Source organism: Salminus brasiliensis, chromosome 11 (assembly GCF_030463535.1).
Source record: "Salminus brasiliensis chromosome 11, fSalBra1.hap2, whole genome shotgun sequence".
In the NCBI taxonomy this organism is placed as follows: Eukaryota; Metazoa; Chordata; class Actinopteri; order Characiformes; family Bryconidae; genus Salminus; species Salminus brasiliensis.
In genome coordinates this window covers 35,268,447-35,294,775 of record NC_132888.1, presented here as the reverse complement: position 1 = coordinate 35,294,775, position 26,329 = coordinate 35,268,447, and the positions used below count along the sequence as shown (strand labels likewise).

The 26,329-nt window shown below is 42.3% G+C and overlaps 2 protein-coding genes across 2 annotated transcripts in view; both read left to right on the top strand.

Annotated features, from left to right (window-relative positions):
- Positions 1 to 9,604, top strand: part of LOC140565110 (uncharacterized) — a 37,341-nt gene extending 27,737 nt beyond the window's left edge. The window contains exons 10-15 of the mRNA XM_072690921.1: positions 3,453 to 3,743; positions 4,728 to 4,890; positions 5,522 to 5,682; positions 6,593 to 6,668; positions 7,040 to 7,073; positions 8,200 to 9,604. Coding sequence (XP_072547022.1) covers positions 3,453 to 3,743; positions 4,728 to 4,890; positions 5,522 to 5,682; positions 6,593 to 6,668; positions 7,040 to 7,073; positions 8,200 to 8,349 — 875 coding nt within the window. The 3' untranslated portion in view covers positions 8,350 to 9,604. The remainder of the gene's footprint in view (positions 1 to 3,452; positions 3,744 to 4,727; positions 4,891 to 5,521; positions 5,683 to 6,592; positions 6,669 to 7,039; positions 7,074 to 8,199) is intronic.
- Positions 9,605 to 10,272: 668 nt separating this feature from the next.
- The window catches only part of dnhd1 (dynein heavy chain domain 1), a 35,891-nt gene continuing 19,834 nt past the window's right edge, over positions 10,273 to 26,329 (top strand). The window contains exons 1-17 of the mRNA XM_072690742.1: positions 10,273 to 10,314; positions 13,221 to 13,600; positions 14,229 to 14,414; positions 15,313 to 15,516; positions 16,206 to 16,316; positions 16,560 to 16,716; positions 18,015 to 18,266; positions 19,068 to 19,211; positions 19,434 to 19,563; positions 19,667 to 19,890; positions 21,138 to 21,381; positions 21,494 to 21,651; positions 21,731 to 21,856; positions 22,804 to 23,083; positions 24,464 to 24,591; positions 24,677 to 24,875; positions 26,183 to 26,274. Coding sequence (XP_072546843.1) covers positions 13,236 to 13,600; positions 14,229 to 14,414; positions 15,313 to 15,516; positions 16,206 to 16,316; positions 16,560 to 16,716; positions 18,015 to 18,266; positions 19,068 to 19,211; positions 19,434 to 19,563; positions 19,667 to 19,890; positions 21,138 to 21,381; positions 21,494 to 21,651; positions 21,731 to 21,856; positions 22,804 to 23,083; positions 24,464 to 24,591; positions 24,677 to 24,875; positions 26,183 to 26,274 — 3,000 coding nt within the window. The 5' untranslated portion in view covers positions 10,273 to 10,314; positions 13,221 to 13,235. The remainder of the gene's footprint in view (positions 10,315 to 13,220; positions 13,601 to 14,228; positions 14,415 to 15,312; positions 15,517 to 16,205; positions 16,317 to 16,559; positions 16,717 to 18,014; positions 18,267 to 19,067; positions 19,212 to 19,433; positions 19,564 to 19,666; positions 19,891 to 21,137; positions 21,382 to 21,493; positions 21,652 to 21,730; positions 21,857 to 22,803; positions 23,084 to 24,463; positions 24,592 to 24,676; positions 24,876 to 26,182; positions 26,275 to 26,329) is intronic.

Genomic DNA, 26,329 nt, shown 5'->3' with positions numbered 1-26,329 from the left:
CTTTAAGTACTGCAGTGGACTGTAGACTACAGTCCATAATTTGGTCAATAATAGTTACAGTAAGTTTGTAAGAACAAGTATTAAGGCTCACATACTCTATGCGTTCTTATGCTGGCATATACATATAGTAAGCAATACATCCACTAGAGGGCAGTTCAGAGTCAAAGGTCAACACACATGGCGACAGGTGAGGCTACGCTGCCCCACTGCCCCCATTTTCAGTAGTACTCCTCCATTTCGTCCTAATCCGTAAGTTTTCAGAAGGCATACACGGATACAGACAGGCGGCTCCATCCTTATCCATATTTAACATTGGGCATAACTGAGCCTTTACAAGTACAAGTAATATTCGCGTTAGGCACCAGATTAGATTTGAGATTTGTATAGTGCTGGGATTGGTCTTTTAACGCCAGTGTAGTCCAAATGAGTCTGCTCCTGCTCCAGACCGTTAGCTAGCTTAGCACACACCCTCTGTGCAACCGAGCCACCCAGATGTAGGTCTGATTATTACAGAGTTCTGTCAATTTACAGCTGCTTTACGTTTGTACTTTGTACTTTAATGCTGGCCGTTTTGTACATATTATCGAATTAAATGACTGCAAAAGCAACTGACGATCATTACAAAACAAATGGGTTGAAAATCCGTTGGGTAATAAATAAGGTAATGAGGCCTAGAGAGAATTTCGTAGAAAATCTCCCCCCCCCCAAAAAAAATCACAGAAACTCCTTATATCTCAATACACATGCATTTGTTTACGCCCTAAAATGAAAGAAGTGCTTTTCTGAGTGCTCATTTCCCATTGCCTCAAAATCTACTTGATGAGCCGGTTAATGTTTGGCATCCAGTGTTTACTGCTTTAGTTTTGCACTGAAGCTGTGAGTAATTGGACAAGTAATTGGTACTTATGTGGTACTTCACCAAATAGCATCATGCAGCTGCATGCTGGAATTTAGAGATGTGCACGGGTATGGGTACTGAGAGCACACTCTCTGAAATAAGCTAGAAGTAAGCTGAGAACTCCAGCTGAAGTAAGCTAGAAATTATCATGACCCTGCTGTAGATGATGCTAACTAGACGTTGACTACTGAATACTGAATCTGATATCAGCTAGATACAGTGGGGAAAAAAGTATTTTAGTCAGTCACCAATTGTGTAAGTTCTCCCACTTAAAAAAATGAGAGAGGCCTGTAATTGACATCATAGATAGACCTCAACTATGAGAGACAAAATGAGAAAAGAAATTCTGAAAATCACATCGTCTGATTTTAAAAAGAATTTATTTGCAAATAATGGTGGAAAATAAGTATTTGGTCACCTACAAACAAGCAAGATTTCTGTCTGTCACAGACCTGTAACTTCTTCTTTAAGAGGCTTCTCTGTCCTCCACTCATTACCTATATTAATGGCACCAGTTTGAACTGGTTAACAGTATAAAAGACACCTGCCCACAACCTCAAACCTCACACTCCAAACTCCACTATGGTGAAGACCAAAGAGCTGTCGAAGGACACCAGAAACAAAATTGTAGACAATCAAGGGGAGACCTACAAGACCACTGCTAATCTCCCTCGATCAGGGGCTCACGCAAGATCTCAGCCTGTGGGGTCAAAATGATCACAAGAATGATGAGCAAAAATCCCAGAACCACACGGGGGGACCTAGTGAATGACCTGCAGAAAGCTGGGACCAACGTTACAAAGGCTACCGTCAGTAACACACTACGCTGCCAGGGACTCAGATCTTGCAGTGCCAGTCGTGTTCCCATGCTTAAGCCAGTACATATCCGGGCGCGTCTGAAGTTTGCTAGAGAGCATCTGGATGTTCTGGAAGAGTTTTGGGAGAATGTCTTATGGTCAGATGAAACCAAAGTAGAACTTGGTGTTTGGTACAAACACAACTCGTTGTGTTTGGAGGAGAGTGAATGCTGAGTTGCATCCAAAGAACACCATACCAACTGTGAAGCATGGGGGTGGCAACATCATGCTTTGGGGCTGTTTCTCTGCAAAGGGACTAGGACGACTGGTCCATGTACATGAAAGAATGAATCGGGTCATGTACTGTGAGATTTTGAGTGCAAACCTTCTTCCATCAGCAAGGGCATTAAAAATGAAACGTGGCTGGGTCTTTCAGCATGACAATGATCCCAAGCACACTGCCAGGGCAACAAAGGCTTTGTAAGAAGCATTTCAAGGTCCTGAAGTGGCCTAGCCAGTCTCCAGATCTCAACCCCATAGAAAACCTTTGGAGGGAGTTAAAAAGTCTTTGTTGCCCACCAACAGCCCCAAAACATCACTGCTCTAGAGGAGATCTGCATGGAGGAATGGGCCAACATACCAGCAACGGTGTGTGCCAACCTTGTGAAGACTTACAGAAAATGTTTGACCTCTGTCATTGCCAACAAAGGATATATAACAAAGTATTGAGATGAACTTTTGTTATTGACCAAATACTTATTATCCATCATTATTTGCAAATACATTCTTTAAAAATCAGACAATGTGATTTTCTGATTTTTGTTTTTCTCATTTTGTCTCTCATAGTTGAGGTCTACCTATGATGTCAATTACAGGCCTCTCTCATCTTTTTAAGTGGGAGAACTTGCACAATTGGTGACTGACTAAATACTTTTTTCCACCCACTGTATTATCTACTGTAGCTGGTGTTAGCTAGATCCAAATACTACAACATTGGCACGTCATCCACCGGAGGACAAAATATTTCAGGTAGAGGACAAGTCAGCAACCAATGCACCTATACCAACATAACTGGTCACCAGCAGAGTAGTCGTAACTCAGAATTCATGTAGAAGACGAGTCCTCAGCAGCATCCAACATACCATACACTCTTGGCCCGTTAGCTTATCTGAAGACTCATCAGAAAACCTACTGATTTCCCTCTGCAAGTTGGTGAATTCTTCTAACATCAGTTAGGTGGAGGGCCTACAGACCTTTCTGAGGCTGAGTTTTGTTTCCCTTTTTTTTTTGTTTCTCTTTCCTTGAGGTTAACCAGATATCCGTGCGTTAGCTCCTGTGTTTACTCAAATAGCGAAATTAGTGGGACTGCACATACCTTACTAAATCATCAACCGCCTGTTTCAAACCACATCAAATTGGTGGGCAATCTCAAGTTGACTTGCTTATGCGGTTTCTGTTATAAGCATCGTGATAGCATGATGATTTCACTTTAAGTAATTGAGTACTGAGAGAACCGAGGACCGTTTACAGCTGATCTTGTGGAATACCCTTGTTCGCGTAACCATGAAAGCGAATGAGGTTACTCAAGTTAACCGTTGGTCACAACTGTCAGTGCTCTGTGCCCACAACCTACTGACATCTGCCTTATAATCTGTAGTGTACAACTAAAGATGTAACTCAGCATGCCTGTCACTATGTTTAACCAGGTCAGTAAAGAACGGCCGGCCTGTTGACCCCTGTAACCCTTCTCCTCTAAGGTCCCCCATCAGTTCACATGAAGGTCGGTCCATTGAGAGACTCTGAATTCTGGGCTGCTGTGTGTGAGTACAGAGGAGATGGGCTCGTGCCCAGCATCTACTGGGTCATATCTGACCGCAACACCACCACAACACCTGTAAGCGTTCAGCCTGCATTCGAGGGCGTTACTGTGCTAGTCAGCAGCACCTACGAATTTGAACTGAGCCGGCACGAGGGCAAAAATGTCACCTGCCTGATCCGGACCGCCTATGGGATAGAAGAAAGGAGGACTGTAAAAGTCCCAAGATACTGTAAGTATGTTTGTTTCATGATATGAGAATCAGTGAGGAATCATCACTAGGGCTATGCTAAATCCAGCTGATTTCTTGGTAATTCTAGATTGAACATGCACCTATAAATATGGCTCAGAGCTGCCACTGCTGTTTTGCATATTTCACAGCTGACTGAAACATGCTCAGACTGTGGCTCACATTCTCATATTCATATTTAGTCAGTGAAGTATTGGTACCACCAAATTGGCACCAAACACTGAAACTAAGGTGTCCAAAACTGAAGGTAGCTGCCCACAAAGCCCTGCTGGCCATGCCGTGTCATAAGTCAGCAGTCTTAAAGCAGTATTATGCAAGAATTTGTATTTCTTGCTCCCCCTAGAGTCAAAAAGTGCAATTATTAGCGCTCTTAGACACCACATGCTGTATACATGCATTTCTGGGCAAGCGGCTCTGAGAGATACAGAGCCGCAGAGTAATATTCCCCGATTTTGCATAAATATGACACACACAGAGTGTCATTACATGGTATTACACAGTGTTCACAGTGCATAGAACATGCGCAGAACATGCAGCACATGCATAGAGCTTCTGTCCAACTCGTGAAGTCCTAGCTAATGGGTGTGCTCAGTTAAGTGCATCTGCTTAGATACCAAGAATTCAACCCTGTTTCCAGGGCTCCTTTTTTTCCAACCAAAGCTTAGCAATGGGATAAAGGTATTTCTGAGTTCAAATTTAAGCAATATTTTATTAAATTAAAAAAGAGGACCAATGTTATTCAGTTCCCAGAAAATGATTAAGCATTCTCCCCAAGCAGTTACCATTTGACTGCACTGATTGCACTGATTACACTGACACTGCTGATTTACAAGTTCTTTGGACTTCTGCCAATCGTAGCATATTCGTAATATATGCATTTAACAATAGCTAAAATTCACAGCTCTGATCTGGTGACTTGTTGATGTTTTTACCTCTGAGGGATGATGAAATCTGCTTCCTCTGCAGTTATCTCCTCCATTGTGGTCTTAAACCAAACCAGTCCACTGCGTGGGAACCACGGGCAACACACAGCTGTGAACCGGATAGCACTGCAGGAGGCCCTCCCCCATCAAAAGATCGTGTTCAGAGTTAGTGGAAACACACCAACATTTAACATCAGATGTTTCAGGTACGTTTGGGGCAGGTTCACACATTTAACTCACAAGCGCAACTTTGGGAAAGGAACACACTGTGCTCATACACACCGTAGATTCACTGTATATTTATGATCAACTGGAAATGACTTCATAGGTCAGGGTTTTTACAGCAACACTGCACATTCAGACAGCCCTATAGCAGTACGTATAGGCAGCTACGACTGGTCGACATTTAACTTCTTTAGTTTGGCTCTAGTTATACAAGAGATTGCTGACAGGAAATGGAAGCTAATGCTCTCAAAATTGCCTGAAACCATGTCCCCATGGCACTGTGTTACACCCTTCATCTGTAAAGAGGTTAAAAAGTATCTTGCATGGCCAAACGACAGTAATAGCAGCGATGCAGCGAAGCCGAATTTGTCTGTATCCATTTGATTGTATCCGTTTTATGTCATACGTTATCATCACGCGCACAAACCAGTCTAGTTCTAAGTACCTAAAGGAGCCAAAAGCCAAATCCTTCATAAGCAAATGTGGGCTGTAAAACGCGGGTGTGTCGACAGCGGTTTGTGAGGATTCTGATTATTTTGAATATTTACTATCGATCTCATTGCTCATTGTCTGTAAATGCACCCCTTCCTGTGTTCCTATGTCTGCTCTCAGAGTTGATGGATCTGCTGCACACACCGTTTCTCTGGCCTTGGTGTTTGCTGAGCCAGTCTCAGAGCAGGATGCCGGTTTGTACACATGCCATGCCTCTTGGTACCACCACAAGGCCACAGTGTTCGTCCAGGTTGATGTCACCAGCAAGGAAAGCCAAACCAGTGAGTACTGCATCATCTTAAGATCGTAGAGGTATTGTCACTTTGAACAGCAATAGTCGAAGTAGTGGTCCATTATATTTCTGCCACTATGCAAATACTTTTATCCAGAGCAATTCACAATTAAATCATGTGTCCAGTACCACCCACTAGCTAAGCAGCCAGCATTGGGAGACACGTTTAGCCCACCACCAACCACATCTGTTCAAACTTCTCCATCTTTAGGAGACCCTCTTTGGGAGAAAAGAGGAGGTCAAAATCAACACCTAATTGTAGGAGGTTCTGATGCAAGCGTACAAGTCTAGACAACTGGGCCCGATCATTTCCAAAACATCAGGCAGGTCTTGTGCAGTGTTCTGGGTATACACCGATCAGTACCTACCAAAAGTGGTCCAAACTGTGGAAGGACAAAACTGTGAGATCCTTGGAGGCCTCACCTTTGCAAAAGAGGCAGTGGCTAGCTTTGCATGTATCGCAGGAGATGTGCGTTAAGGCCGTACCCTCCAAGTGCTGGGAGCATTGCTAGTGCTAGGGGGATTTATGAAGGGGTGGGTTGATTGAGCTTAAAACAAGAGTGGTCAAATATCTAACCAGGAATTCTGCCCAGAGATTGCTGATGGATGTCAAAAGTATCTGGTCAAGGTGCTACTTGCTAAGTGGCCTTTACCCAAATACTAGGTGTATTTAAGATTGAAGAACGAAACGTCCACTTTTGTCCATTTCTGTTGAGGTATGCCAAGTTTCCATTAATTGTTAGCTACATTAGCCTTGTAGCTGCGGTACAAACAGCAGACATGCCTTGGCTGACTGACAGCATCTGGGGAAAATAGCTGAAATAATGGGTCTTTGAGTGATGCCATAGAAGAGATTTTTAAATACCATGCTCTAAGGACACCTTCTTTTCTATGCACAGTGACGTTCATCCTCATCTGTTTCACCTCTGCCACCGCCATCACCCTCTTCTTGTTCATCACACTGTGCATGTTATGGTGAGTAGCTGCTTACTGTGCCACCTGTACAGGTAACAAAACAGAAGCTTCCTTGGACAACAACACTGCAGGTGAGCCTGCAGACAAAACAGGAAGCAAGGTAGTACACCTAGACCAATAACGTGCCATGCTATTCATAAACAGGATGTGGAGAGGTTTAGACAGACTGGGTACATGTTACCGCATTACCCACAACTACACCGTTTCAACTATTCGTTCAGCAAAAAACACACTCACTAGCACACACTAGCAGATTGAAAAGCCTGTACAATTGGAATTTACTGTTACATCCTTTTTTCTGAAGCTATTGAAACTGCACTGACGTGTGTGTGTGTGTGTGTGTTCTTTTTTATTGTCTTCATTCAGTACAGCAAGCGAAGTGGAGAGAGTCCCTCGCCAAACAAGGTATTTTACAGTATCATGGTTGTCACATTTTACAGTCACCTTATTTGAACAGTGTTATCCAACCCCTGGTCATGGAGGCCCATCTTGCACTGCGCTGGTTCATGTCTGCCTGGATAATTCAGCACTGCTTGATTTTTAGATAGCGATCAGAGGCAGGTAGAGGACCCTTAAAACACTGCTGAATGGTCCTTTGTTCGTTGAACTGAAGGCTAGGTTACAGTGAGCCGTGTACAGAGTGAACAGCAATACGCTCCGGGCGCTGACACAACAAGGAATTAGACTTTTTGATGGAACTAAATTACGAAAATGGAAGTATTTTATCTATACTTGATCACTATAGATGAATTTAAAACCCTGATGCTGGCCTACAAAGCCCAGACTGGACCAGCCAGCTCTTCCGTACTTGATGGTAATGGTCAAAAGCCTGATCTACACCAAGAGCCCTTCCAGCTTCTAGTACGGCTTGGCTCGGCTCGACACGCCATCCCTTAAAATCCACGGAAGACGAGCGCCCAGACTTTTTTCTGTCCTGCACCGAATTGGTGGAGCAAACTTCTATTGGGTGCTCACTGTCTTCAAACCCAGACTGAAGACCCTCCTCTTCCAAGAGTGCTCAGGCGAAGAGAAGAGTATTAATGGTCTCCATATTGACATGTGTTTAGTAGAGCCTAAGATTAGGGGATCTTTGAATTTTTAGTCTATTTAAACTAGCTGAGGTTATTCTTAAGTAAACAGTGAAGCACTTTTGTAAGTCGTTCTGAATAAGAGTAAATGTAAATGTAAATTAAGGCATGAGTTTTGGTGCAAACTGCGAGTGATGAGCTGAAAGTGACTTGAAGCATTATTAGATTTTATATTATAAAAAAATGATTTGAAGGGCACCAACATTAGCCCTGTAGCTCCAAAACATAGCAAAAATAGAAAACCTTAAAACCAGGCATATCATGGCAAGGTCACAACTGTGTAAATTCGATGTTCCATGGAACTGTCCAGTAAAGTTTACTTAACTGAGGACAGGTAACTAATTGCTACCCAACTTAGTGCCGTGCATACTGGGCCTCCTGTACTGGACTTTAGTGCTGTACAACAGTGTCGTAACATCAGTTCATATATTTGGTCCAAGCAGGGCAGGAAACAGCGGGAGTCTCTGGCCGGCCTCATGCAGACCCCTTGCTCCCCAGAGTTAGGCAAGGCCACTCTGCCCGTGGGTAAAGGCCCTGAATACGCTGAGCTGGTGCGCTACTCCATAGTGATTGATGAGAAAAGCACAGTCTGAGCACGGAGCTCAAAGACGGTCAATATCTGAGGTGATGAGCAGGCCACGTGGAGGTCATTTTAAAGAAACGTCAGGGTTTCACAAATTCCCTTATTTGAAAAGAAATGGAAATTTTGTTAACATTTCTATGCAGCCCTGCTGGTGACATGCAACATGAATAAATAGAAGTGGTGGCCATGACTTAGTAAGGCGTGGGGACAAGATCTCATCTTAGGGCCTTGAGTGGTCCAGCGGACTGTCACTATGATCAGAGGATCACTGGTTCAAAATTTCAGTCACGCTGCTAGCCATGAGCAGCTGAGGCTCTGAGAGAGCACAACTGGCCTTGCTCTCTCCAGGATGGAAGGTGGCGCTGTCGCATCAACGAATTGTCTTGTTTGCGCACCTTCCTAAGTTGTGGCCACCACTTAATTATCTTGCTCCTATGCCTTACTAAGTTGTGGCCACCACTTAATTATCTTGCTCCTATGCTTTACTAAGTTGTGGCCACCACTTAATGACCTTGTTCCAACTCCTTAGTAAGTTGTGGCCACCACTTAATTATTTTGCTCCTACACCTTCCTAATTCATGGCCACCATTTAATTATCTTGCTCCTATGCCTTACTAAGTCTTAATTGCCCCACATGGCAGCTTTTTATCTACTTGTTTGTATTCCACACTTGTTTTTTTCTCAACCATAATTCAACCATCAGTTCATTTCCACATGCTAATATTCCAGCGTCTCTTTACTTTTTAAAAATGACAGCCTGTTGTTGCTTTGTTTTTTACTGTTACTGTGCCTTTAAGACTGATCTATGTAAATGACCTGTGGAGCTAAACTACTGTAGGCCGATTAGGCTGGTCTATGGAGATGTGCTGGTTTTTGTGACGTCACAACAACAGGAAATCCAGTACAGGCTGTTTTTATAGCTTGCATTCTGTGTAGGGACTGTATGGACAGCTGAAAACAATGTTTACACAATGAAGCAAAATGTGTTTTTGTTTTTTTCGTGATGGGGGTTTTGATAAACCTTCACCTCAGTCTGTGGTTGATTTGTAATATAGGAATGTTAAGAATTACAGATTTCCTAACTGGATTTTTTGTTTTTGTTTTGTTTTTTTCTTTCAAGCGTTTAGGAATTGATAAAACTGCTCAAATTGGAGCTTTATAAATGTATCTGTCATCTTGGGCATCTTACATTTTTTGGTCCTACCAATGAATATTATTTTTTGTTATACATAATCTGTGATAAATGGAATTGCATTAAAACTCATTAAAAGGCATTAACGATAACATGCTTGTTTCTTTCTTTACACACACACAGTCCACCAGTATAACCAGTGTTTTAAAGCAACCCCTGTTCAAAAAAAAAAAGTGGTAAAGCTAGATGACCAGCTTAGCTTTTGAACACCTTGACCAAGCTGGCTGATCAGCATGACCAGCCTGACCACACTGGTCCAACAGTATGACCAGCCTGACCACACTGGTCCAACAGTATAACCAGCCTGACCTACAGGTCAACCAGCTTTACCAAGCAGGTCATCTTGTTGACCTAGCTGCCTTAGATCATGTTGTTGTTGTTGTTGTTGCCTGGATGACCAGCGTTTCCACCACCTTGACCATCAAAGACCAGCTTAGGCCACATAAAACGCGAACTCCTCCTCTGACCTGTCCGCTGACTCGGTTTATTATATGACAGCGCCCTCTGCTGCTGGTTATTGGTTCTGCAAGAGAAAAGTTTCTTCAGAAAACTCCGTCTGAAACATATAACATTTGGATTCTTTTTTCTTATGCTTTATTTTTCTTATTTATACTCCTCTACCTCGTTACATCTGAAAGTCCTGCGCTGTTTTGGCCCCCCTGGTGTTTGTTGTGTGTGACTGTTTGGCTGTTGGGAGTCAGTTACTACGGGAAACGCTCGACACGCACAAACACAGCGGCACAGTAACGGGGGCTGGAGAGATTTTGGCCCAGAGGGTAACTAGTAAGCTTTGAGAAATCACATATATACCTCAAATTAACTTTAAGCAGTTAGTACTGGTGTAGAAACTACATTTATGAAGTGTTACTGTGTGTATATATTCCTAAAACAACGTGGTTATGTTTCTGTATCTACCCTACCTTCAGGTAATTAGCACTAGCTAGCTAATTGTGCTGCTAGTTAGCTAGCTAACGGACTAGGGGTAATTATATAACTAACTATTATACAAAAATAGGAGAGCGATTCTTCAAAACCTTTTTTTGAAAAACTAAAGTCGCAATAATTTAGTTTTAATGATGTTAAAACAGTGTTTACATGCTTTAAAGGTGGCGCTAGCTAGCTAGCTAATGCTAATGTTGGCCAGTACTGAGCCAGCACTAGCCATGGCTAGCTCTACACATTACAGCTCCACTGATGATTTACGGCCATACTGACCGAATATGAGTGAAAATTAGCTTTAGAAAGTAGGTTTAAAGTATTTAAATTCATTTTAAATATCAGTTTACTTATTTCTAAACAGCTAAAAGATACGATAGTGAAACTGACAAGCTGCCATTACCACCGCATGCTAACTAGTGCTAGCTGCCATTACCATCGCATGCTAGCTAGCTGCCATTACCATCGCATGCTAACTAGCTGCCATTACCATCGCATGCTAGCTAGCTGCCATTACCATCGCATGCTAGCTAGCTGCCATTACCATCGCATGCTAACTAGCTGCCATTACCATCGCAAGCTAGCTGCCATTACCATCGCATTACTTATTTCTAAACAGTTAAAAGATACGATAGTGAAACTGAAAAGCTGCCATTACTATCGCTGGTTGCTGCTTTTACCATCGCATGCTAGCTAGCTGCCATTACCATCGCAACTAGCTAGCTGCCATTACCGTCGCAAGCTAGCTAGCTGCCATTACCGTCGCAAGCTAGCTAGCTGCCATTACCATCGCAAGCTAGCTAGCTGCCATTACCATCGCATGCTAGCTGCCATTACCATCGCATGCAAGCTAGCTGCCATTACATCGCATGCTAACTAGCTGCCATTACCATCGCAAGCTAGCTGCCATTACCATTGCAAGCAGTTTTGTGTAAATGCACTTAAATACCTACACATAACGTGAACATTTAATGTTTCTCTTTTGTAAAATAATTATGGCAACAACGCTGGATAAATCTACTATATTACTGTAGGAGAGAAATGAAATGCCTCACTTTTCCAGACAATAAAAATTCCTTAAAGAAATCATAGGCTGCGGCGGTGATGACAGTCATTTTGCAGTGAGCTACTTTTCAATGTGCATATAAGCATAAAAAATACTGTTTTTTTTAATAGTTTTTTATAGTTATTATACACATATTTTGTGTTTATTTATAATTTATCAGAGCAGAGATGATTAAACCATCGTGGGTATCGGCTCATTACAAAGCTGATGCTTTATGGTTGGTGTGGCGCAACAGATAACACCACTACCTGCCACTGAGCTACCACACCATATGGGAGACTGGGGTTCGATTCCCAGTCTGGGTGACTATGCTGCACTACACCAATAATAGTCCTTGGGCCAGACTCCTTACACTAAGTAATACGAGTAACCTTGTACGTCGCTCTGGAGAAGATCGTCAGCTAAATGCCATGAATGCCATGTAAATGATGCAGTTTGACTTGACTTCAGAGTCTGCGACTTGTGGAAGAGCGTCCCTTAAAATGGAAAGACTTCACTTATGATGGCCATCAAAAAGTGAAAGCCCAGACCACGCTCACAAACATTCGATGCAGTACCTTTTTTGTCATCGTACTTCTCATATTCCAGCCTAGGAGGCCAAGGTCAGATCGCCTGGCCAGCCATGCCATGAGACCCCTAGTGTAGCAAACAATAAGAGCTTTGCTGATGCGGGTATTGAACCAACAACCTTCTGATCAACAACACTGCTCTGACCACTGAGACAGTGGTTCCCAGCTCTGGTTTCCAAGGGCTGAGTGCCCCCCCCCCCACCCCTAGTCAAGTACACCTGATCCAACCTAATCAGGGCACAAAACAGAAGTTCCCATAAATGAAGAATCACCCAGGTATAATGGTAGAACTTATTCAGTGGTGGGTAAAGTAGCTTAAATCTGTACTCAAGTAAATAGTGGCGTTACTTTAGTTAAGTAGGGACGTAAGTTAGTTAAGTAACTTTATAAGAAGACAAAAGTAACAACTTAAAGTGCTGATTTCACTATAAAATTACAGTGGACCTTCGTTAGTAGTATATATATATATATATATAAGAAATTGCAAGGAAATGTTAATGACTAATATATAACTGCTTAAAAAACATTATTGTAAAAAGTATTGTCACTTAAAACTACTCTTTACTAAAAGTAGAAAGGTTAAATACAGCTTTTAAGTAAAATTTAAGTAATTGCTTTCCACCTCTGAGTATAGGGAGTATAGATATATAGATAAATAGATAGATCTGTGTATACAGAGTATATAAAACAGCTTAAGCTTAGTTATATACGCAATATAAAAGCACTTGAATTACAGTAATAAGTTGTCAGGAGTTTAAAATCATGGCTAGTACAGTGGCATGAGGTCGTTTTTACATTATATGTGCACAACAATGGTGGCAGCATAATTCCTCAGTGTTAGCCAAGTCTCTTTTTTTTTTTTTACAGGGATTCAGAAGGTGCTGCTATATTACTGAGCAAAGCTAATCAGTACAAGTGTCAGTTACCAGCAGTCCAGTAGTAGGGTGACCTGTGCTATCATGACCATAAGTTATCGTTATAGCGTGGGTAAAAATGACTAGGGATGCACGGATATGGAAGTTGTGGATCAATGCATATATCTGATATTATAAATGTGAGCAGTTGCTGATGCACAGTTATCAGATGTACTCCAAACGATTATTCTTTTTCATTGGCAGTAGGGAGTTACAGCTATGGCTGCAGCCAGAAGGGATGGCCATACGAAGGAGCGAACAGCAGCCAGCGCCAAGGCTACCAGTCTGAGGGGAAACAGCCAGGATAGGTCATCAGTCTGTTCTGCTGGATCTGTCCCTACTTTACCTCCTCTGACCCCAGCGTTCCTGGGTGAACCTCCACCTGGCCGTGCTCTCAGCAGGCCTCGGTTATCCCAGCCAGCTGACCTGTCTGTGCTCGAGCTTCCCCAGTTGGTAGCAAAAGTGGGGCCTGAGGTGGCAGTAGGTGAGTCCATATGGATGGAGGGGCCCTGTCTGATGGCGTCGGCTCTCGGCGCTGATATTCCTCTCACAGCCGTTAAACACCCGCAGCAAGTAAAGTCCAGGTAAGCTGGCCAAAATTCAGTTAGCACTATATTAGGACCCATTGCTGACATAGATGTGCAAATGCAGACATGCACAGACAGTATTTTCAATAGAAAAGGATTCTCTGGAGCAGATGTGCCATGTGTGGGCTTGAGGGTAATAAAGCCCCCCAGCATTGAGCTGTGGAGCAGTAGAACTGTGTTCTCTGGAATGTGGTGCTCCATCCAATCTTCCAATATCTGGGATGAGTTGAGGAGTTGGGGATGAGGTGGGGTGGTGTTCATCCAACATGACCTGATCCCATTAACGCTCAAAATCTAGTACAAAGCCCCCAGCCAACATGCTCATGTGGGGCTCACATGGGTGGAATGTGGGCTAGGTGGGTTTCAGAGAGGGCCTGGACTCTGAGTGTGTTTGTACATATGTTTTTACTGGGACCCAGATGGGCCCCACTGTTACAGCCCACCAGTTTGGTGGCCCATGTTTAACTCCACCTGACCCTGGTGGGCATACATATGTGGGGCTACCCATACAGGCCCCTCAGAGACACGTTAGCTGTTAGCCTTCTATTTATCTACTAAATTCTTTAGTCTTTTTGACTTGCATTTCTGTGCTTTGGGGTCTTTACTCGCTAAGTGTGCTTTTAAGTTCTACAGATCAAGATGCCCCTGTAAAAAAACATCTGGAGCCAGACGAGACTAAAACTGAGACCAAAAGTAAGACTAAGCGCAGTCCACTCACCGGCTTTGAGGTGTTTGAGGTGTTTGCGAAGAAAAGACATTTGGGGGAGCTACAGTTCTATCATCTGAAAGCTGCTGAGGATGGTCCTTACAGGTACCTTTTGTAATGTGCACTTTTCTTTTCCATATTCCAGATGTAGAGAAGACAGGGAACCATTTTGGATTTTCAAATACTCTGATTCAGTGGTTCCCAGCTGAGCACATGTGAATTTAGATCATGATGATTCCACTCTAGTTGATTCACCTTGTGGATGTAAAGTCAGTAACAGAAGCTCACTTCTGTGAGCTTCATCAGTGGTGACAGTCCACAGTGCTGCAGTGTTTAAACACTCCAGCAGCACTGCTGTGTCTGATCCACTCATGGGTGCACAACACACACACACTACCAAAACACCACCACCACGTCAGTGTGGTGGTCCTGTGGGGTCCTGATTATTCAGGAACAGGGTGAAAGGAAGCTATCTAACAAAGTAGGCAGAAAAACAGATGGACTACAGTCTGGAATTGTAGAACTTCAGTGTGCTCCTGTATGGTAAGTTCAGAGTTGTTATTTTTGTCCTCGGTTGCCGACCCAGCATTTTGTGCTGTTATTAATGGGCCGCTACTTGGTACTGGTTTGGAACTATTTCTCCAGATTCTCGAGAATCCTGAGAATTTCTGCCTACAGGCTTTTGGGGTGTGTGTGTGTTGCATTCACAAAGTCAGCGGACACACATCTAATGAATGGCAGATGTAAAATGCTATGATGGCTCAACAGCAGTGCTGCAAGGAGGACAGGGAACCATGCAATAACAGATTTGACACACATTCACATACAGTGTAATAGTATTCAGAAAATAGCTCGCACTACATGCACACTCTGCATACAAAATCAAGGCTTTCAGAGTGAATACTGGTGGCCTAACTGTGCAAGAACTGTATGTCATTAAGATTGGTTAGTATTGGAGCAGTGGACTTATTGTTTCTCGTCATATGCTTTTTGTTCACATCAGGCCATACGACCTCCAAGTGGTCCCACGCAAAAAAGCAGGCTCAGATCACTATATCTTCTCCCCGACCTCAGTGATGCATGTGCAGGATGGCTGCAGTGTTGGGCTTTTAACTCTAGCAGGGTGGTACCGTGAAGCAGTGCTATGGAAAGCCCTGAGGGATATTCCATTTTTCAGAGACTACCTTCTACGCAAGACTTTCATGCGGTGAATATCTGAATGTCTTTCAACCCCTTTAGGGCTGTGTGATATCAACAAAAGTAGTATAGTAATATCTTCCCAAACTCTTAACAGCTGATGCTAACCCTGACCAATCTCATGGCAAACATGGCTAAAGCTAAACCTGACAAGCTAAAGCTGAGCCAAACTGGGGGAGCGACTGCTTCTGGCACCCTGCCATCCCTTCCATCCTGTGCTGTCGCCTCCCCACTTCACTGCAGAATTTTAAGGCTGGGTGTCGGTACAGACGTGAGGTCCTGACATGGCACCTTAGCTGGGGAGGTCCATGCTTTCTCTGGGTAGGAAGGATGGCCTGTCCTTTCCTCCCCCATCACTCTCTGCAATGCTACCCAATGTCGACAGCTGTTTGCTGATGTAGCAGAACTGATAATTAGTGTTTTTATCCAAGTGCTTTCAGCTGCCCAATGGCGTTGTGTCAGTTCAAATAGGTGGCTGACTTCATGTAAGGAGGAGGAAGCACATGCTAGCCTTCCCCTACTGATAGGAATTAGGAGAGAAAAAAAGGGGGGGAAATCGTTTTGGTAAATTAAAGTAATTTTGCATTATTTTAGCCTAAGTTATTTAGGTTTGGTGTATCAAGTCACATGAATGCATTAATATGTCACTCACAGAACTCTAAACTGTTTTTGTTTGTTTTGTTGTTTACTTTTTGTCAGATGGAGAAGTAACATTTGCCGGATTGTGTTTCAGCGCAAGCATAAGCTGCTTGAGTCTCAGCTGCTGATAGCAGTGCCCCAATTCAGAGAAGCTTTATTTCATTTTACCAGGTGATTTTTCTTCGACTGTACCTGTGGTGTTATCTAATCTATCTTTGCTTGTGTTGGCCCTATCTCAGAAGACTGTGAGTTCAACTGCGGACAGGATGGCCCTCCCACTCCCCCATCGCTCAGCGAAATACTAGCCAGTCCAGGCATCTGTTAGTGGGCATAATTTAACAGGTGACATGACTTGATGTGGTAAGATGTATCTAGTGACCTAATTTAACATAAACCTCTTATGCTCATTTACAGGCTGCTTGAGGAGCTTAAAAAAGTGCACTGGCTTCCGCAGGATGAGACCAGGACATACACGTTTCTGGAATTTCAGACCACTCTCTTGAAAAACAAGGAGGAATCTCAAGGTTTCTTAGAGCGATTCTTACAGTATCGTTCACTGATACTAGCTATGGTAAATTTCCTTTCATCGTTGTGTACACTAATTATTTGAGCAATTCAGCAAGATGGCTTTTTGCTTTAGAACTAGCTTCAAATAACATCTTTCCTAGTCATTTTACCCATAGTGTCATAAATTCACTTCGAAAACCAAGAGAGCTGTGAAAAAGTCTCTAGGACTTTTTCAGTTGTCTATTTGCATAACCAGCTTGGCTATTAGCATTTACTCTTGTAAATCATGTGCCTGTAGCAGAGGAAGAGCATATTTGAGTTTCTACATTTGGCAACAGAATCTGCTTGAGCAGATGGGGGTGTCTAACCTTTAATCTTATGAATTAGGGCCGTTAGTCACAGCATCACACCCTGCCCAAAACCCTCTCATTTATTCTTTCTAACATTTGCCTTTATTTATATCAGGGGTGTTTCTAGAATACTTGCACATACAGAGCACATACAGAATTTAGAGGGGCACAGCTGTACGTATTTGCTGATTAATTCCCCCTGTGCTTAACAGTTGGAGCGGTGTTCTTTTTATAAACTTCTACGGCTTTTTTCCCCCTAAACATACCTTTATTAATTTTAGGCAAAAAGCTCAACAGGACTTTTTCCAAACTGCATCAGACTTGTTTAGACGCTCCTTTGGAAGCTCTGACTTTTGTGGTGAAGCCTCCTGCATCAAGGTTATATTTATGCAGGTGTCGCTGCACAGGAGAGCAGTGCACCACCACTTCAAAGGTTTTTTCAGTCAAACAGGGGTCTTGATCTCATGAGCAGTTCACTTTAAAACCTCAACTTCTTATTACATTGCGAATTAAGGAAAAGACTGTACAGAAATGCTGTGCTATCCTCTTATAAGCTTCTTCTCCCAGTCTTAATTTTTAGAGTGCTAGGTAGCTGGTTAGAGGAGCCCATGGCTTCTGATTGTTGGGACAAGAATGGAGGTGAATTTACGGTATAAAGCTTTGTAATGACCTGGCCTTTCCTAATGGTGATTGTAAACAAGCCATATCCCTAACAATTAAGGTTTGAGACCATGGTAATAGTTATCAGAGAGCTCAGATTTCTTGGGGTACCCAAACATTTCTTGTTTTTTCCTTTTTCACTTTAATATTGTATAAAAACAGTATGACACTCTTGCTTAAAATGTTGAAAATAGTCTTTCATCATCTTTAACTTTATGCCACTCATCTTCCACTCACTTAACTGTTCCCAAACCATTATAAGCCATTAATTTTAGGCTGCATTCTTCCCCATTTCGATTTTGCCACACTACTGGTTTAACTCAATGTCCAAAACCTCGTCAATTTTACACAGGTGCAGGAAACCAGCTACAGAGCACATCAGGAATTGCAGCACCAAGTGGAACAGTTTCAGCTGCGGCAGTGTAGCCAACCTATGCACCTTCAACAAGTCTTCATTGGCAATCTTAGCAAGGAGTTGAACCAAGCTGAACAAGACCTCCAAAGATTGGGAAACATCGCTGCTCTTATGGACTACATGATTGTTCAAAGCCTTGCAACGGTCACTCGCCATGAGACCATCAACTTCCTCAATAAGGTCTTAAAGGTGAAGCGTCAGATGTTTGCTACCATTGCAGACTTGCTACATTGGGTGTGAAGGGAATGGAGGGTCCATGATCACTAAATTAGGGCCCCATTAATATCAATCAATCATTGTTGAATGCCACAGGCTGACCATGTGCATTCCTTCATGACCATAATTTGCCATCTTCTAATGACTGCTTATAGCATGATAGCTGGTGCACAGTGTTACAAAACCATCTGAAACTGGTTTGATGAACAGGGCAATGGCCTTCCCAGTCACAAGATCTGAATCCAACCTCAACAGCTTTGGAGTGAGTTAGAATAGGGGTAGAATGAGGTAGAATTGGCTGCATGAAAGTGCCTCTGAACAACTTGCATCAGCTGTGTGATGCAATCATGTCAACATGGACCAGAATCTCAAAGGCATGTTTTAAGCATCTTATCAGATCCATGCCATAAAGAATTGGCTGTATTTAGAGCTAAAAGCTACACAGTCCCAGCCAGCATGCTCATGTCCGGCTCACATGGGTGGAATGTGGGCTTGGTGACTTCCAAGGGAAGTGGATTTGTGCATGTGTTGTTACTGGGACCCAGTTGGGCTTCCCGAATGGGCCCCATTGTTACAGCCCACCCTAATCTCACATAGGTCCTGTATAGGTCCCATTAGCAGTGAACAACCCAGATGGAGCCCATCTGCAACCACGCCTGGTCCCATCACTGACCCTGGTTTGACCCTGGTGGGCTTCCATATGTGGGACTATAAATATATATATATTATATTATATTCTGTCTGACAGTTGCCATCTGTCTGTTAACCTTCCAGAGGGAGCAGGAACAGCAGGGGAGTCTTTTCCAGGCAGAGCTGATATTTGGAGAAGATGGGCGACTTACTGTCTTTCCACCTGTGCACTTGTTCCAGCAGGTGCTGCTTGAAGCTTTGTTGTCAGTGGGTGATTCTGCTCTACAGGTGAGTAGGAACTAAATTGAAATGGTTTTTAGATACTTAAATTACCTTTAACATGCATTCAACATTATGTACCCCAACCAACCTCCTAAGCCTAACCCTATCAGTATTGATTGTGGCAGCTTTGGACGTGTTCCAGCTTCATTGCTGGGTACAATTGTAAGTGAACAAGTCGGTTCTCAGAAGTACTGCAGTTTTTTTTTTGTTTGTTTTTCTTGCCTACAGGTGTTTGATTCATTCAGTAATTCACCAGACACTACAGATACCTTGGCAGCTAGCTTCTCACTCACCAGTATTGAAGAGCATTCTTCGAGCAATGGCCTTCCATGTGACATGAGTCGTCCTGTCAGTAGAGGTGACTAAAATCTGCGTACAATCCCCATTGAGTCCCACAACTACGGCTTTCCACTGCAATAACCATGTTTATTGTAAAGTTAATGAGTATGTCTTATTTACAGCATCCAAAGATAGAGGAACAAGTGCTGACAGCCTTTCGTCCATGAAGGAGCCATGTGTTCCCTCAACCACTAATCTGGTGCTACCCAGATTGCCCTCTCTTAGAGTAGAAGGGCAGAGAGTGCGAGGGCAGTACTATCCCCTGTGCAGTAAGCAGCTAGAATGGCATCTGCAGGTCCATGCTGGGACAGAGGAGGTAGAAAGAGAGCAAGCCAGAATCACTCAGGTAATTCGCTTCTGTGTCTTGATTTATAATATGTATATTAATAATTAATGTTTTAGCGCCTATCAAGCGTTTCACACTGAGAAGACAAATATAAAGCAGCACAGAAATAAATTGAAAATAGAGAACATAAAAGAATTTAAAAAAGGAAAATGAAAATATCATAAAAATCTAAAAATGAATCTAAATCTAAAAATAAATCATTATAAAAAAGATTTTTTCCCTAATATATTATAATAGGAAGTTAGAAATATTATGTCAGACAATACAGCAAATATAAAATCAGTGAAAAGCTAAGAAGAGATTTTTGCTGCTTACATACACTGAACAGATACATAATATAATATACAGCTAATAATATAATAGTACTACAATTATTAATAGTACCTGTGATAATATTAATAACAGTAATAATAGTGGCATTTTATGTATAAGCACATTCCACTTACCCAAGGTCACTGTACATATAAAATTGTTAATAATATTATTAGTAGTATTATTATATGTTAGTTTGTATAATTTGAGAAAGAAGGATAAAGAAGGGGGGGGGGGTGCAATAGGATCAGCTATACTGAAAGTCCTGTCACCCGTAATATTTACATTTAAATGAAATCAACCTCATAGCATTGTTTTGCTGCAGTAGTTCTGTTTGTGTAAAGTGTAAAGATCTGGAATCGAAATAACAGAAAATCAGCCATAACATAACATAACAGCCAAAACCACTGACACATGAAACCACATAAATTAACATTCATGATTTGTATCACAGTGTCAAGGGTTGGATATATTGGGTAGCAAGTGAACAGTTCTTGAAGGTGATGTGTTACAGCAGGACAAGCATAAGCATCTGAACCACTTTGCCAAGAACCAAATTGTGATAACTAGATAAATGGACCAGAATCTCCAAAACATGAGGAATGCCTTGTGGGGTATTCCCAATACGCAGTGGTCAGTGCCTACCAAAAAGCTTCCAAAAAAAAGAACAACCAGTGAACCAGTGACAGGGTCATGGGCCATCTGGTCCAATCCTACAGAAGAACTACTGTAGCACAAATGGCTGAAAAGGTCAAGGCTGGCTATGCCTCAATAGGCCAAAGCAGTTTTGGTGGTATGAAGGTAACCTACACAACCTTAGACAGGTGGTTTTAATGTAATGGCCGATCAGTTTATTTGTTGTGGAAATGTTCATTTCACAGCCTGCCTAACCATTGTTACACCAACTGATCCCCCCCCCCCCCCCCCCAATCTAGGAAGCCCTCCAAGAGATCCAGCAGTTGTGCGAAAGGCATTCCTGGTTGTCAGACGCTCGTTTGTTTACTAACCAGTGGAGCACAGCTTCCCTAAAGAACATGCAAGGGTGGCCTGCCCCTAAATATAAGGAGCACATCCAGAAGGTACACTACTGGAGAGATCGAGTATGCGCTATGCCACCTGCTTTCACCACTTCCAGCAAGCTCCTCACTGTCACCTGTTCTCGCATTCAGGAGAAGCTAGGTGTGTTTGTGAGACACCACATGTCTGTCTCCTGTTTCCTAATCCATATTTTACAGATAAAGTATCTGCAGTTGACTTGCTGGCTGTTTAAGGTTCTTTTGTGTTGTCGCAGAGTCCTTGTTGACCTCCGTTGGGCAAGATGCTTTTAAGGCACTGTCTGATGAGCTGCAATTGCGCTCAGCAAATCTGACATCTGAACTGAAGCAAGCTGTGGACAGGCTGAAGCCTGAACCCACCGACCTCAGTGACTTCACACATTATGCTAGCACGGTATTAATCACTCCAGGTTGATGTAGGAAGTAAGCCACATTGGCAGTTTTACTTGTTAAACTTTGTTTTTTATGTATAGGTAAAACACTACAAGGAGAGGACAGCTGATATGAAACAACAGCTAGACTGCCTCTACTCCCTTCGAAAGATAAACCAGCTGAATCATGGTGACGTGACTCCGGGGGAACAACCCCTGACTGGACAGGTAGGAAGCATTGTCCTGTTTCCCACTGCAGGGCCCAAGGGATACTAAGACCACGCCATACCATTCTGCTCTTGTACGGACCCGGTATGTGCTCTGCCTCGCATTAATTATGCGGCAGTTTCACTCTGAAATCTTGCTCTACAACTTCTAGGCTAATGTAGCACTAGCTGGCTAAGGCTAGCTGACTCACAGAGGCTATACTTTGTCTGTTAGCATTGTGTAATCTGCATGCACAAATCACACTCGTCTCAAACCACGCCAAAGAGGCCATTTTACTGATGTAGTGCAAAATAGGGGTGAAATCCACGTAAACTAGTCTGTATGAAATTAACTCAATTGGATTTGATGCGATTGTGATGACTTAAGCATGCAGTAAGCGCTTTGCTAATGAATGGCCGTGGTCCGATTTACAGTAGCAACATCATGAACATAGTCCTGCACAGCTGTTACACATCAGCTTTTAACACAGAAACGCTGCAGCTTTAGCTTTGAAGTGTTTGCCTTGTGATGGTAATACTAGCTTCAACTAAGTAAGCTGCTGAGCGGTAGCGCTGTTGGACTAGCCGTCAGCCCAGCTGGGCACAGTTTTCTCAGCACGGTTAGCTAACCGTGGGCTTAATGGCTTAGGGATACACTGATTGGCTCCATATTTGCATCACCTTTGTGATCCTAGGTCTTTATACTTCCAGTACAGAAAATATACAAAAAGTATATTTGTTCCATTTTAACCTCTTCAAGTGCACTGATCATTACCGTGGCAACAGGTGTACTTTAGTGCACTGTAGCATAATAAAATGTAGCATACTTGAGTCGGCTATGGTCTCATCCAACATCGTTAGCTCGGCCCGGCTGATGACTAGTCCAACAGCGGCTATTGGTTTTGGGAAGATACAGATTTTTCTATGTTTGATTTTCTAAAAGCTCATTTTCTCTCTTTATTGTTGCAGACACTCTGGAATCTCTGGAACCAGTTTGTTCTTCTACTCAAACAAGCAACCGACACAGTCACCCACCGGCTGCCCCTTATGATTAACATTTTAGACAGTACCTTTTCTTCACTGACTGCCACACTAGAGGATTTGGTCAGCGATGCCACCACAGGATCTTATATCGACCCAAAGCAGAGCGCTGGCCAAATGGTTGCTGAGCTCAGACTAAAGTGTAGACAGCTAAATGTAACAGTGGCACAGCTGGATGAGTTGATCCAGGCCAACCAAAGTCTGAGAGGTAGAACCTTTATTTGAACCTCTACTTTATTTATTATCTACTTGTTTTATTATTATTTTTACAGTATCATCAGACAACATTATTTCATGAAGTAAATATGCCTGATTTAGCTGAATCTGTGGTCAGTGGGCTGATTGGTGTTGGTATGAAGTAGAGATGCACCCACTGCAATTTTCTTGGCCGATTCTGATTTTTTTTTTTTAACATATGACTGGGGATTCCCTCTTCAGCTTGTGTGTCATTTTTAATGACATTGCTGTAAGATAGGGCAGATTTACTCATAACTGTGATTAAAATGGTAAACTCGCTAATGAGACTTAGTGGAAAGCCATTAAACCTAACTGATTTTTTCTCCTCCAGAATGAAGCACAATAAGTCTTTAGACCAACGTGAGATGTGATGTGACGCTGAACATAAACGATCTGCTTTGCAAAACCTGCTGAGCTCTGAGGAGCTGTAAACAGCACGCTGCGGCAGACATGGTCCAAATGTTTTTAACTTCTGTAGGACGTGCTTCGGCCAAGCCACACTAGCCTTTGGTCCATTTTGGAGGCACCTCCTGACATGTTAAATGTCCTCCTGTTGGCTGTGCTTGAAGTCCAGTGACGACTTTTGAGAGAGGTTAAAGACCGATAGTACGATAAACCGTCTATAGAGGATATGCACTGGCGTTACATTTCCCGTGGAAAACACCTCCTTTAGTCGGACTGAGTGGCAAAACATTCTACAACATGGCTTCAGCCATGCCAGCAAAACCAGGGATTACACAAGCGATTATCTGTTCAAGCTAAAAACAGTTTAACTCAACAGCGATCCATACCAATAACCAAAGAACCAATGGTCCATGTACATGGATGTGTAGTTGGGAATGTCCAGCTAAGTGAGGCTCAAATCAAACACGCTTACAGGATTAAGGCTTATATCTGAGAGACCAAAGTTGAGCAAAGGAGTCTTAGGAGTCTACTGTTTTCAGGCTCATTTTGTAGATTTGCTCATTCAGGCTTTGTTTGCTTTCCCTATTTTTTTACCACTCATTGGTCGTGGCTGCAGTAACCCGTCATGTCCCGTGCATACCCCGTATTCAGAGCTGAACGTGACTGCACATTGACAGTGATGAACGTCTATAAGGAGCCATTTCAGACACCGCAGTGGCATGTCGCTGATTGGTTCCAGTCACTGGCAGATTGATGGGTGGATCTCTAATATTAATTTAATAATAATTAAACAAGGCTTCTTCTGCAGTCACTGATTTAACACTCATGTCCATCTTTAGGTTGTACTTTCTTTTTATAAAAAAAACCTCTTAATCAGGATCAGAATCAACTTTGCATATTATAAGTTATGTATCCACATAAAATGTCAAATATGTTTCATTTCTAGGACTCCCATTGAATCTCATATCTGTAAAGACAGCCAAGCAGAGCATCGAGGCACGGAAAGAGCTGTGGGAGCTAGTGGGTGCGTCTACTGCACAGATTGAAGAATGGAGGCTCCTGCTGTTCGGCAAGGTGCATTTAGCATGTATCTCATGGTCATGAATTATCTTTCACATAGTTGTAGCAATTTATATGAAATCCCAATGTTTCTGTGCAGTTTGTGGTCTCCAGAGCCCAGGAGAAGGTAACTGGATGGCTCCAACAAGCAGTCTCACTCTCTAGAGTCATCCCTGCTCAGGATGCAGTTCTTCAAGTTGCCATGTGCAATCTTGAGGAGCTCAGTCAGCAGCTCGCTATATTAGCTAAGCTAAGCAGCCCCACACTGAAATACAAACACTGGAGAAACATCTGTAAAGGTAAGATTATGCAAGTGAATGTAAGATGTTCATACAGTCGCGGTCATGCAATAACCTTGCATCCCCAAAATGACAGCTTCACAAGAGAAGAAACAAAAGTCTTTTTGGAGCACTTCTACTGGTCCATTCATCATGAAAATCAACACAATGTGTAGAGTAACTGACAGATTCACATCATGTCAGAAGCGACTACGACAGTGGGTATGATAAATTGGGGGTGGGGTGAGAATTCCAGTTGTTCATGCACGGAAACAAAAATGACCCAATTCATATATATTTAACATAATGCTTCTTAATATTACATATTTTATATCCATGTAAACTCCCTGTAACTAGGCACTTTTAATGTTGCCTATATATATCAAGCTCATTTTATACTGTTTGAAGTATTTGTGACTTTTACAAACTCTTACTAGCACTAAAGTCACTTAAGAGGCTGGAAAGATTTTAAAAACTTGAAAATGTATTGAAAGATTTGAGAATTTTGTCTATTAACACTCCTGCTCTACCTCAAGCTTTTTGTACTTTCTTAATACAAATACTTCTTGATCAGGATCAGAATCAACTCATCATCTGATTCACATCATGTCACAAATGAAAATAGGAGATACAAGTTTAGTGCGTGACAACAGCAACATGCTACCATTGCTTTCACTAGAACACAGCTAGGGTTGCCAATCTGTTTATCTGGCACCATTTTTATCATCAGTATTTTGGTATGAGAGCTTGGGCAAGGCCAATGCCATTCTAGCCATCTTCAGTTTTATAAAGATGTCAGGATAGTACGGTAGAGTGAATATGTTAAAGTACAGTACAGAAAGGATAATAGGAATCTGATTGTTAAATGTAATTATTAATATGCATTTGGTTCAATTATAGAGTTTTTCATTTATTATAAGGTTATTTGGGGTTGTTTGGTGGAATGGTTTGTCACCATGTGCTTCATGACAAAATTGCAAAATTGCACAATTTTAGAAATGGTGACTTTACAGAAGGCAAAGTATTTTTTTTTTTTTGATTAATTTTTTACTGTTCACATATAAACAATTACACATCTTAAATATGGTTATGTATAGATTAATGTGTTTTTTTATACATTGTTTACTTGCCCAGGGATTTCAGAGGAAAAACAACTCCATCTAGCGTTTTACGACACAAAATGCATTTTATGTATGGGCCTTGACACAATAAACAAAATAAACTAAACTAAACTGTACTATAAATTGCTGCATGTAGGCTGGTGCCTACCGATGTTGGTCTTGTCAGACCAAATCTGGACCCCTGTTAACATGATACTCTCCTTTTAGGCATGGGCCTGTTCTGTTCTACGGCACAGAATTTAACTGTGTCTGATCTTGTGTCTAAAGAACTATTAAAGCATGAAAAGGAAATCAGTAAGGTTTGTCTAATCAGCTTCTGTCCTCATAATGTCACATAACACATGGGTGCAAATA